The sequence below is a fragment of the Alexandromys fortis genome, unplaced genomic scaffold (genome assembly GCF_014885135.2).
Source record: "Alexandromys fortis isolate MF-2015 unplaced genomic scaffold, M_Fortis_MF-2015_v1.1 scaffold_149, whole genome shotgun sequence".
Taxonomy (NCBI): Eukaryota; Metazoa; Chordata; class Mammalia; order Rodentia; family Cricetidae; genus Alexandromys; species Alexandromys fortis.
Window position 1 is genome coordinate 362805 of NW_026068025.1, and position 12381 is coordinate 375185.

Here is a 12381-nt window from a genome sequence, read left to right on the forward strand (position 1 = left end):
GTTGAAAGCCAGCCTGGTTTACAGAGTGAGTTCCAGGACAGCCAGGGCTACACAGTAAGACCTTGTCTCGAAAAAGCAAACAAACAAACAAATTAAAAAAAAAAAAACAAATTAAAAATAAGAGCTACACCTTTTTTTGCCCCAAATCACTTTATTTTTCACAGCTTTGTATTTTTTACAGAACACACGGAAAGGCAGTAAAAGAGTTTTCAGGGATCTACACTGGGGTTGGCAGATCCTGGTGAGAATGTGAAGACCAAATGCATGCCAGGACCACTAGGAGTGGCCCTGAGGTCCCTGCAGATCAGCCCAGCACAGAGCAGCTGATCTTCTGAGACAGATCGTAAGAGCCCAACAGCTGGCAGCAGGCAACTGCACTCAGGAGACAGTGCTTGGCCCAAAGCAGCATCCTGCCTCTTTGGGGATTTGCCCTTTCCTTACCTAAAGGGGCTGCCTTAAAACCTTCTGGCCCCCTGAAAGCTGGAATGTGTGAGGGACAAGGCCCAGAGGCACCAACCCCTGGGTGGCACTTCCCCATCAGGTTTGAGAGAGCAAAAGCCAGGCCCATGACTGCAACCCCAAAGGATGCTGCCTGGAATCCAGAGAGGTCCTCATGTCAATTTAAAAAGCTGCTAGGTGGAGTCCACAGGAGCCCTGTAGTCACAGGCTTCCATGTTTTACCTCAACATCCAACACAACTGCAGTGTTGCTCCTGAGTGGAGAGGCAGCCAGAGACAAAGGCAGTCATAGACCAGGCCGGCCGACCCATCTGAGCAAGACAGGTAGGGCCTTTCAGTCACTCTGGGACCTGCACAGATTAGGTATGTACCCCAAGTGTCACGGTTTGAATGTAAAATGTCCTCCACAGGCTCATATCTGGCCTCAAGGTGGTCCTCAGCTGGTGGCGCTGCTTGGGAGGCTGTAGAAGCTGTGGAGTGTGAGGTCTGTCCTGTTCTGAAGGGTGTACCTGCCTCTGGATGCCCTGTCTGCGACCAGATGCCCTACCATGTGAGGGACTCAGCCACACTCCCACTACCACTAACTCCACTATGAACTGCAACCCTGAGACTGTGAGCCAAAGTAACTCATCCTTTAAGTTGTCTCTGCCTGGTCCCTGTGTCTGTCCCCAGCACTGACCACCCATTTAGTACCATGGGAAGTGAGGCCATTCAGGGTGCCCCATCACATCCTGCCTAAGTGGGAGGCCACCCCCAACTCACCAGTCTACTCAGGGAACACCAACCCCTATGCCTCCATCTAAGCTGCTGCAAACTGCACTTCAGAACAGAGTGAGCCTAGAACCCCAGCCTAGATAGTCTCCAAAGTCACAGTTCTTAGGAGTCCCTGCTGCCTCTGGCTCTAGAATAACTACCCAGACTACCCTCACCCCAGCTCTCCATGGTCTCACCTTGAGGGCACTGAAGAAAACAGTTCAGAGTTATCCACTCTAATCCTGAAGCCTGTGCACCCACTCCCTGTGCCTCCCCACTTCCTGCCAGCCCAGTATGGCCCATAGAACTCTGCTGAAATAAATATATTGGGTCTGAAGAGATGGCTCAGCAGTTAAGAACACTTGCAGGGGATCCAAGTTCAGTTCCCATCATGCATGTCCAGCAGCTCAGAACCAGGGTATCTGACATCCTCTTTTGTCATAGACACCCAGACATACATCTGTATGCATACACAGACATATACATACAGACATAAGAACAAAATACATTTTTCCAAAGAGAGAGACATGGGTGTATCTTGTGGAACTCAGTGGTGCATGCCTGTCAATCTAGCTAGCACTTAACGGAGCTGAGGCAGGAGGATCTCAAGTGTAAGACCAACCAGGCTAGAGAGCTACAATCATGGGATGCCTTTATCTGGTGTGCTCACTGATCTCCAGGGGCAGCTGTCCCATGGGTCTGTTCTACCAGACCTTCATGAAATGAAGCAAGAGTTCCAAAGGGGCTTTTTGTAGACCACACTTTACTAGTTAGGCCTTGTGGTGAGACCCCCAGTTCACATTACAAAGCTTAGCAAAAGTGATTCAGAGGGAGGTGTGCACCCTGCCAGCAAGTCACTCTCTACTAAATGCACACAGTGACATCCCAAACTAGCAAAAAGGCTAGCCACGCAGAAGCTCCTCCCAGGGGGACCTGAGCCCTGGGCTCCACTCCTCCTGAGCTTCCTGGGGAGTGTGAAAAGACAGCAGCTCACTTTGAGAAGAGAGAGGAACGCTTGGGACAGTGGACACACAGTTTCTGTGGCTCACAGAACACATGTCCCAGTCCAAGGAACCCAACCTCCCCACCCTGCACACAACTCAAACAATTGCTACCCTGAGATGTGTCTCAAGAGAACAGAAAGCCTGCATTCCTGACCCAGCAACTTTGCTGGCACATAGAGTACCTTCTTCCAAGGGTAAACATGGTTAGTGACCTGGGCTGGACATAGGCCTCACCCTGCCTTGGGCCATAGCCGGTATCAAATCTCATTCAGAATCTGGTTCAAAAAGGGACCTGAGCCCTCTCCCAGAATCAGGATGGCTACTCTGATCTCAGCCACAGACTTCCTGGGAGAGGGCAGCCCACAAGAGTAGGACCCTCTGCAAGAAGCATCAGCCAATCCATAGCCAGGAACACATGGGACTTTCCCAGTGGATGTGTTTCCACGAAGCCACCACAGCAAAAGGAACTCACACCCAGCAGGGCTCAGCATACAGAACTGAAGACCTTGGGCAGAGGCTCAGAGGCACCTGGTAACTGTAAGGCCAGTGAAGCGCCAGGGCATCCACTACTTGGCAGCTGTGGGCCACCAGTCCGGCACCAAGGCAGTTACGGCCACCTGTTGGCTCTCAGAGGTCTTGATGTGGAGAGGACCCTTGATCGTCTCTGACCGTAGCAAAGCCAGTCCCACATGTCCCTGGCCAGCCCTGAACTTGCCCGCTGCCTGTCCTGTTGCAGTCACTGTCACTAAGGTGCCAGGAGTGACACCATTGGCAGGCAGGGGGCCTTCAAGCCTCACAGGGAAGAGGCGCTTGCGGATGACGCCCGTGTGGTGGGTGCGGGCCGTCAGCTCCTGCCCAACGTAGCAGCCCTTGGTGAAGCTCACACCATTCATGAAGACCAGGTTGGACTCCAGGGGTAGGGCCACCCCTGGGGGCAGGTCACAGACCCCCTCAGGGATGCCTGTGGGGTTCAAAAACAAAGAGAATGAGCATAGCATGTCCAACAACAAGTGCAGGCTTGCAGTATGTGAAGTCCAGCCCTGAAGGCCAACGCCACCCAACATCTCTGCCCTTCTGGGGTCCACTGGGCTCCTCTACATCTACCCACCCCTTCCCAACACCAGCCTGGCATATCACCCTACTCATACCTTGCTGGTACCGGTGCATGTGATAATCTTGGAGGTCCCCAAGCTGGGCCCTGGGCACCAGGGTGGGGCCATCATCCTGAGTGAGAAGCCGCCACCCCATTCGTACAGTCCGGGGGTCACAGGTGAGGATGGTGGTGGCTTCCACCTTCTCTTCTAGTGGTACAGCCTCAGGGATGTGGGAGGCACAGGGTAGCACAGCCCACACGTGGAGCTCTGGCCGTGGCTCCACAGTGACCTTCCGCCGGATCTTATACATGGACAGGTGCTTCTGCAGGGTGCCCAGCACAGAGCTGTCACACTCCAGGAGAAAGCCTGGTGCCTCCTCAGTGCTCTCAGGGAGTCTGTAGGAGATAGACATGGGCTTAGTGGTGGCCAGAGCTCCTGCCCACTGCCAGCTTACCAAGCTTGGGAAGACCAAAACACAAAGGAGAGTATCCTGGGCTGCAGGGGGCTGCCCTTCCAGTGTGTAGTCTGTGTCCCTTGAGCTATACCCACAATGACATGAGACTACCTCAAGAGTTGCCTCCACACAGGCAGACAGGCAAATAGAGATGGTCAGTGTACAAAGCCATGGCCTTGCAGGGACAGGCCTGCTCCGCCACATCAGGAGCAGACAAACCTCAGTCTTATCACGAAACACGGGCAAGCTGGGTAGTGGCACACGACTTTAATACCAGCACTTGGAAGGCAAGGCAGGTGGATCTCTGTGAGTCTGAGACTAGCCTGGTCTAAAGAGAGAGTTCCAAGGTAGCCAAGGCTACACAGAGAAACCCTGTCTCAAAAAACAAAAATGAAAAAGACAGAGATAAACAGACAGACAGACGGGTACACAAAGCCTTGCCCTCAGCCACATGACACCTCCAGACGAAATGATCATACAGGCAATTAAATGTACTGAGGAAACCAATGGAAGACAACTATGTCTGTCCACACATGGCTGAGCTTATAAAAGTACTGATGGGACCTATGCACAGAGCATGTGCTCAGATCCATACAGGCACGGACCCACACAACTCAAGTGGAAGCAGAACTACACACCACAGCTGAGAATCACAGAGCACTATGGCTGCTCAGCAAGGCAGGCAGCCCCCAGCTGCCATGTATGACAGCTGTGACAGAGGTAAATGAGGACTACCCTGAGTAGCTGAGACCCCACAGTGGCCGATGCAGAGGATCTGTGGTGGAGAATCTCACCCCACTGGATAGGGGAGGGTAAGTGGCAGAGCTCTGGGTTCTTAGAAGCTGTGCGGTTAAAGGACAAGAAGGAGGTGAAGACCTGGATCCCCAGACATCCTACAGAGGATGTACTGAATACACCAGGAGGTGCCAAGACTACCCAAGGGCCACAAATGGACTGTCAGACCAAGAGTGTGCAGTCACCATGTGGGAAACAGTTCCTGAGAAGGTGACTGGGTGCCCAGGCACCTGCCTCAGCCTCCTCCTTGGGCCTTCCTGTTCCTCGGTGCCAATCATAGGGTGTCTGGAACCAGCTGTAGCCTGAGACCACAGAGACCCAAGCTGACCTGAGCACAGGCAGATGCACCAGAGGCCTGGTGCTCTGCAGGAGTTGGAGAGAGGAGACAGACTCAAGTCCCTGCATGTTTGGGGTACCACACACATACCAGGGTAAAGCAGACACACTAAGGAGACACACTGCCCAGACAGAGACTGAGACTGCACAAGGAAGCTCACAGCCAGGCTCCTGTCCACAGTCCAACACAGGACATGACCTCACTGCCTCTCTGGCTCCATGGTGAAGACAGACTAAACTTACTGATAGAAAGGGTACCAGCAAGGCTGATGAGATAGATGTTCAGTAAAGATACTTGCCAAGACTGACAGCCAGAGTTTGACCCCTGGGAACAGCGTAGTAGAAAGAACTCCCAAACTCCCAAAAAGATGTCCTCTGACCTCTGAATACTCACCATGGCATGTGTACATGGCACAAAATAAATAAAGAATAAACGTTTTAAAAAATTAACAATGTAGAATTGATAGGACACCACAGTGTCTCTCTGGCTTTCAATGTACCCACACAGAGACATTAAAAAAATGCTTTTAATTTCTGATATCAGAGCTGGTGAGATGGCTCAATGGATAAGGGTGTTTGCTGGGAAAGTTTGATGTATGATCTGAATTGGATTCCCAGAACCCACATAAAGGTGAACGGAGATAACTCTACAAAGTTGTCCTCTGGTCTCCATATAAGTCAATGGCATGTACACATGACCACACAGACAACATTACATACACACAATTAATAATAAACTAGAAGCTGGAGATATGGTTCAGCAGTTAAGAGCATTTGCTGCTCGTACAGAGGTCCTAGAAGCTGGAGATATGGTTCAGCAGTTAAGAGCATTTGCTGCTCGTACAGAGGTCCTAGGTTTGGCTCCCAGCACCCACATTCAGCAGCTCACAGCTGTCTGTGATTCCAGTTACAGAGTGTCTGATACCTTCTTCTGGTTTCCACAGGCACTGTGCATACATGGTGTACACACAGAGAAGCAGGTACATACACATACAAATAAATATTTAAATGAACTTTAAATATTTCATTTAAGAAATAGAGATGAAAAGACAGAGACATCAATAGAGACACAGAGGGAAAAGACACAAAGAGATACAGAGCGACAAAGACAGAAAAGAAGAAAAACTGCAGAAAAGGTAGAGAATGGCCATAGCCAGGCAAACAGCTCTTCTCACTGCTGAGGAGAGCTAGCGCCTTCAACTACCTCAGTCAAAGAGGGTGATTCACAAAACACTGGACAACCTGGATTCCCACCCAATCCACCCCTCCTGTAGCCCCTTCCAGATACTCCCTGGCATGTGAACAGAGCGAAGACTCATACATGAGACCAGGGGCTGGAGGGACAGCTCAGCAGTTAAAAGCACTTGATCCTGCAGAGGACCCAGTTCCATTCCCGGTACCACATGGTGGCTCACAACCATCCACAGGCATGCACAAGGTGCACAGGCAAACATGTAGACAAAAGTATCAGACACATAAATAAATCTTTTAATTAAAAAAAAAGGAGGAAAAAAAAAGAGGGCAGTGTCCTCAGCATACAGAACAGAAAGTCACAGCCCGAGTACTAAGACTGCAAAAAACGAGGTGCCCTGGTGAGCGCAAATCCCCTATTTCACTGGTGCCCTGGGGGGGGGGGCAAGTCCTCTTTGGCACTGTGGCCCTGGTGGGGACAAGTCCCCTCTGGCACTGTGGCCCTGGTGGGGACAAGTCCCCTCTGGCACTGTGGCCCTGGTGGGGACAAGTCCCCTCTGGCACTGTGGCCCTGGTGGGGACAAGTCCCCTCTGGCACTGGTGTCCTGGTGGGGCAAGTCCCCTCTGGCACTGTTGCCCTGGTGGGGACAAGTCCCCTCTGGCACTGGTGCCCTGGTGGGGCAAGTCCCCTCTGGCACTGGTGCCCTGGTGGGGCAAGTCCCCTCTGGCAGAAAGATGGAAAGAACAGCTCACTAATAAGAACTGGTGGTATAACTCTGTCAGGTAGGAAAACATGAATAGAAGAAAGAGACCAAAGAAATCAAACCAAAGTCCTTCACAGGACTGCTGATTTACTGAGGGAGAGGAACCACGGAAAGACAAAAGGGGACAGCAACGTTAAGGAAGGCAATGGGACCCAAGATAACATTACCGGGGGTAGGCCTTCTCACCTCAGTTACTCAAATCTAGAACCTCCCTCACAGACATGCCTAAAGAGTTGTTTCCTAGGCACTTCTAGGTCCTACCAAGTAAGTTAAACTTCTCCTTGCATGCAACTCTTATTTTCTATGAATAAGTAAAAATGTTAGTATGGGCAATTTACTAATCGGCAGCTGTGGGACTCTCTGTTGCTTCCCTGAGCAAAGGGACTATCAAATAGGGAACCTGGCTACCTTACGCCAGCAACCCCTGCTAACAGCACAACTTCCCCCAGGGTTGTTTAAAACAGTTTTTATCAGACTTTTTGCTATCACAAGTCTCAATGAACTCTAGATGACATTGCAACCACTTCTAACCTAGGCCAGAGGGACCTAAAGAGGGACTGCTGTTAACTATTGCTAAAGACACGGGGTTATGACTGTCCAACACACAATCCCAGTCATTGTGAATCAGGTGCCAATAAGCAAGGCTGTGACTGCTCCCAACACCCCTCTGGGGCTATAGAAACGGGCTGTGGAGGCAAGTCTATCCTGAACTTCACCCCTAATGGGAGAGTAGCAGGCCTGATAAAAGGCTTCTCTCTCTTTTCCTTCTGACTTTCAGTAGTGTAGGCTGGGCTGGTAACAGAGGAAGGAGCAGCAGCGACAGCAGAGGTCAACAGAGGCAGCAGAACAACAGAGGCGGCCGCAGTTGAGCAGTTGACAAGTTGCAGAGAAGGTAAGACTGCCAGCTGGCTACCAGCTGAAGCAACAGCTGGGAGTTCAACAACAGCCAGGGAAGGAAGAAGGACAGCAGAAGCAGAGAGGCGGCAAGGGGGTGGCGCGCTGAGATTGGAAAAGGAGAAAAGGTTGCAGAGAGCCAGAGAAGGGAAACTGTAGGCCCGGGTCACTGAAGTTGCAAAGAGCTGATAATCAAGCCTTTAGAGCCAAGGGTCTAAGACCCTGGTCAGAAGAGCTGTGACAATGGCTGGTGTTAACAGCTAAGGAATCCTGGATCCATACAAGAGCTGAAACACTGATTGCTGCCGAGAGTAGAGGAATCCCTATCCGGGATCCACAAGATCCCACACATTGTAGGACCAAGGCTGCAGATGCTCGTGGTCTTCAACACTAGAGGGCACCCACGTGCTCCCGCCTCCATAGGAACTGCCACTACATGGCCAACCACCGTGAGAAATGAAAGCCACCAAAAACTAGCGCTTGAATAGCTTCTCCTTCCTGACCCAGGTCACCCAGCAGCCTATTGTAACACACAGAGACAAAACATCCTGGACATGTAGTAAGATCCAAGCCTCCAGAGTACGGCCCATGCGTGTTTTCTACAAAGGGGAGTGACTGCTTAGTGACTGGTTTAAGTTTGAGGGCCTGAGCCACCACAGCCCTAACACTGCCTGGAAGACACTGTGGCAGACTGAGGGGAGGAAATGGGTGTGCCAGGATTCTCAGGGAAAGCTATACACCAAAGCATCATACTGGGTCTGGTCCAACGGCTGTCATTTGCTGACTCCGTTTTAGATTCAGAGAGTCCACTAAGTGATGTATTACACACAAAAAAGGTCCATCATGGTGGCCTTTCAGCACCAGGAGATGGATGCTCTAGGTCTCCCACAGAATGCTGACAGCTACTGGAGAATGATGTCATGGCTGCCAATTCTCCGTGACCACTTTCATCCTGGAATGGCCACCCTCAAGGGTTCAGGAAAGACCCTCCAGACATGAGGGGTCTCCACATATTTTCACTCTGAGAACCCATCTTAGAAACACAATCAGGCAGCTTAGACAGGCCAGAGAGGGTGGGTCTTCAGCTCTGACTGTGACACACAGGCCTGCTAGATGGTGCTCAGATTTCAGGGCTTCGGTCCTGGAAAGGTGAGCAACTGAGAACTCAATGCTACACACACAGGCCCTGCCCGGACTGGCCAGCAAACGCTATTTACAGTCCCTCAGGTCTGCGTGGGTGATGAGCCCGCACAGGCAAGCAGCTGGCCCTACAAAGGGAAACCAGAAGCAAGGTAGAATCTGTCACTGTGGAGAGAGTGGCTGGGCAGAGTGGCTCTCTGAATAAAGCCCCAAGGGTCACTGAAGTCTCTCTTTGCATGCAGTTAGGAAGGAGTGACAACCAGTGAAGTCTCATCTTGAAAATGCGTAACTCCAGAAGCCACTGGACAGCAGCTTCTGACTTGGCTGGTTGGGAGCAGAGACACAAGGCTCCGGGCCAGTAACTGGCCCAACCTGGACGCCCTGCACAGAACATTCGCCTCTAGGTGACCCCTTCCCTAAGTCTAGATCATCGTCATTGGGAAGTCTTTTTCAGAGACATCTAATTGGGCCTCTTCTCAGTGGTGTCCCCATCCCCTGGAAATCTTATCCTGGACATCCTCCCTTGGAGCGCCCAGCTCAAGCCAGCTCTCCCAGCACGCTCCCGCTCCTGCTGCCCCGCCCCGCGGCCCACGCTCACCCATACAAGATGACGTCATACAGCGTACGTCCCTGCACATTCAGGAAGTGAGCGTACGCCGCACGCGCGGAGGGCTGAGCGGCGCCGGTTGGAGGACCCGAAAGCGGCAGCTCATTGGTCAATAGACCCAACAGGAAGGGTGCAGCGTCCGGGCCACGCACGCGCATTAAGGCGCGCTCATCTAGCCGGAAGCAGGTCCAGGCCACTCCGTCCTCGGGGTTGTCGCCGAGAAGACCGGAGCGGCGGGCCAAGCAGCGCCTTGGGATCCAGCTCGGCCGCCAGTGCCAGGCCGAGCTGCCGCGCCCCGCAGCCGCGCCCCGGAGCAGCGCCACGGCTGCCATCTTGGGCGCGAGTGAGGGCGGGCGCCACAGCGGCCCCTGGCGGCGGCGGGTAGCGCGCGTGCGTGGGGGGGAAGTGGGCGGGGCCTCGGCCGGTGAATGGGTGCGCAAGCCCAGATTAGGCTAGAGCCGCCCGACGCCCTTTCCCCCAGTTGGCTCCTGTTCAAGTCGCTTGTGGTTGTGGTCAAATACATAAACGTGAAATTTGCCATTTTATGCTGGGCCTGGTATGCAATCCCAGCCAGCCTCTCTGGAGGCAGAGGCAGGAAGATGCCGGTTCAAAACCTGCTTGGGCAATTAAAATCCTACCTCTAATAAAGAGCAAGAAGAGGGCTGGAGATAGATAGTTCGTGGTAGAGCAATTTCTAGCAGGCAAAAAACATTGGTGTCCTTTCCCGGTACTGTCCAGAAGGAAAAAAAAATTACTAGGGCATTTTTTTGTTTGTTGTGGTTGAATATAGACAGTTACCGTCTTTGCTGGGCAATGTTGGCACACACCTTTAATCCCAGCGCTTGGGAGGCAGATAGGTAGATCTCTGTTGAGATCGAGGCCAGCCTGGTCTAGGATAGGCTCCAAACTACACAGAAAAACCCTGTCTTGGAAAACAAAAAAATTACCATCTTTTATTATAGCAATAAAAAGACATTTGCCACTGTCTTTTTTGTTGTTTTTTGTTTGTTTGTTTGTTTAAGACAGGATTTCTCTGTAGCTTTGGTGCCTGTCCCAGAACTAGCTCTTGTAGACCAGGCTGGCCTCGAACTCCCAGAGATCCGCCTGCCTCTGCGCCACCACCGCCCGGCTTGCCACTGTCTTTTTATTTCTATAATAAACATGACCAAAAACAACTTGGGGAGGAAAGGGTTTATTTCATCTGAAAACTCTCCGGTCACATCCATTGCTGTAAGAGCTCAGGGGCAAAAACCGAAGCAGAAGCCATAGGGGAAGCCACTTACTGGCTTTCTTCTTTATGGGACTTGTTCAGCCTGCTTTCTGATACAAGTCGGGAGCACATATCCACAGTAAACTGGGCCCTCTCACATCTGTCTTTAATCAAGACAATAACTCCAGAGACTTGCCTACTGGCCAATCTTATGGCGGCATTTCTCAAAAGATTCCCTCTCCCAGACACGTCTAGGTTTGTGTCAAGCTGATGAAAGCTGGCCAGCAAGGCCACTTTGAGCACATTCTTCATACTGCTTCACAGCCCTCAACACCATCCCACTCCAGAACTTTCTCATCTCCGCACTGACTCCCCCCAAAACACACATCCAGGCCCCGGCACCCACCACCGTTTACCTTCTGTCCTCGTGGGTTTGAAGATTCAGTGCCCGTCCTCTTGTGCCTTCTTCCACGCACCGTGCGTTAGAATCCCCACCCAGTTTTAAACACTGTGTTTGATGACATGACTGCCCATGCTTCCCGTACATCCGGCTGTCAGCGGGCACTGGGGAGGTGTCTGCTTTCTGAATGCTGGGAGTGACGCGGCTGAGAAAAAGACTGTACGGATGTCTCTAAGAGACCCTGTTCTCGGTTCTGGAGTTCCCTATTGCAGGTTGGTAGTCTTGTTAACAAAAGATTTTAGAAATGGCCTTGGAAGGAAACTTGAGAGCAATGTTATGAGCCGTTGAGAGAGAAACAATGGAGTAGGTGTGCTGGGTAGTTTTACGTCAACTTGACACAATCTAAAGGCATCTGAGAAGAGGGAGCCTCAAGAAAATGCCTCCATAAGATCCCGCTGTGAGGCATTTTCTCAACTAATGATTGATGGAGGAGGGCCACCCCATTGTGGGTGGTGCCATCCCAGGGCTGGTGGTCCTGGGTTCTATAGAAAGCAGGCTGAGCAGGCTATGTGCCAGCCAGTAAGCAGCACCCCTCCATGGCCTCTGCATCAGCTCCTGCCTCCAGCCTCCCACTTGGTTGAGCTCCTGTCCTGACTTCCTTCGGTGATGGGCTACAATGCAGAGTGTAAGCCAAATAAACCCTTTCTTCCCCAACTTGCATTTTGGTCCTGGTGTTTTGGCACAGCGGCGATAGAAACGCTGATAGATATAGAAAGTCAGCAGGTAAGCTGGAAATCCTACAGCTGCTTGGAGAACAGAGCCTTTTGGAACCCAGAGATAAAGAGAAGGGACGGGGGGGGGGGGGATATGCTTAGTGTTGGGCCCCTATCTAGGTTCGGTGTGTCAACAGCTCGGGACTGAGTTCAGAGGGCCCTTGGGTCCTAGTGCTGTGGATTATGAGCAAAGAGGCAGGACGCCAAGACTCTTCAGGGAAACAGCTTTTGTTACTCCACAGTCTCCGTGAAACTCTTGCTTTAAAAAAGATACTGACAACAGTACTTTTTTTATATGGGCCTTGATTCTCTGTCTGCCATACATGGCAACTTACCATTCTGTTGGATATTTTAAAACCCTATGGTGGGATTCTGAAGGTGGCCTAGATATCGAGGGGAGGGGGGGAAGGTCTCAGCTTGGCAGAAACTAAACCACGTGGTAGCCGCCCTGCCTTTCCTTCAAGGTCTCTGGGAACACTAAGCAAAGATGGGGTGAAAAGGAGATGTA

The 12381-nt window shown here is 51.7% G+C and overlaps 1 protein-coding gene across 1 annotated transcript; it reads right to left on the minus strand.

Annotated features, from left to right (window-relative positions):
• Iba57 (iron-sulfur cluster assembly factor IBA57) lies at positions 1-10389 on the minus strand. Its single transcript, XM_050163752.1, has 3 exons — positions 9482-10389; positions 3364-3704; positions 1-3176 (listed from the first exon to the last, which is right to left on the minus strand). The coding sequence occupies exons 1-3, from the start codon at positions 9820-9822 to the stop codon at positions 2782-2784; spliced, it is 1077 nt and encodes a 358-aa protein (XP_050019709.1). The 5' UTR covers positions 9823-10389; the 3' UTR covers positions 1-2781.
• Positions 10390-12381: the final 1992 nt, after the last annotated feature.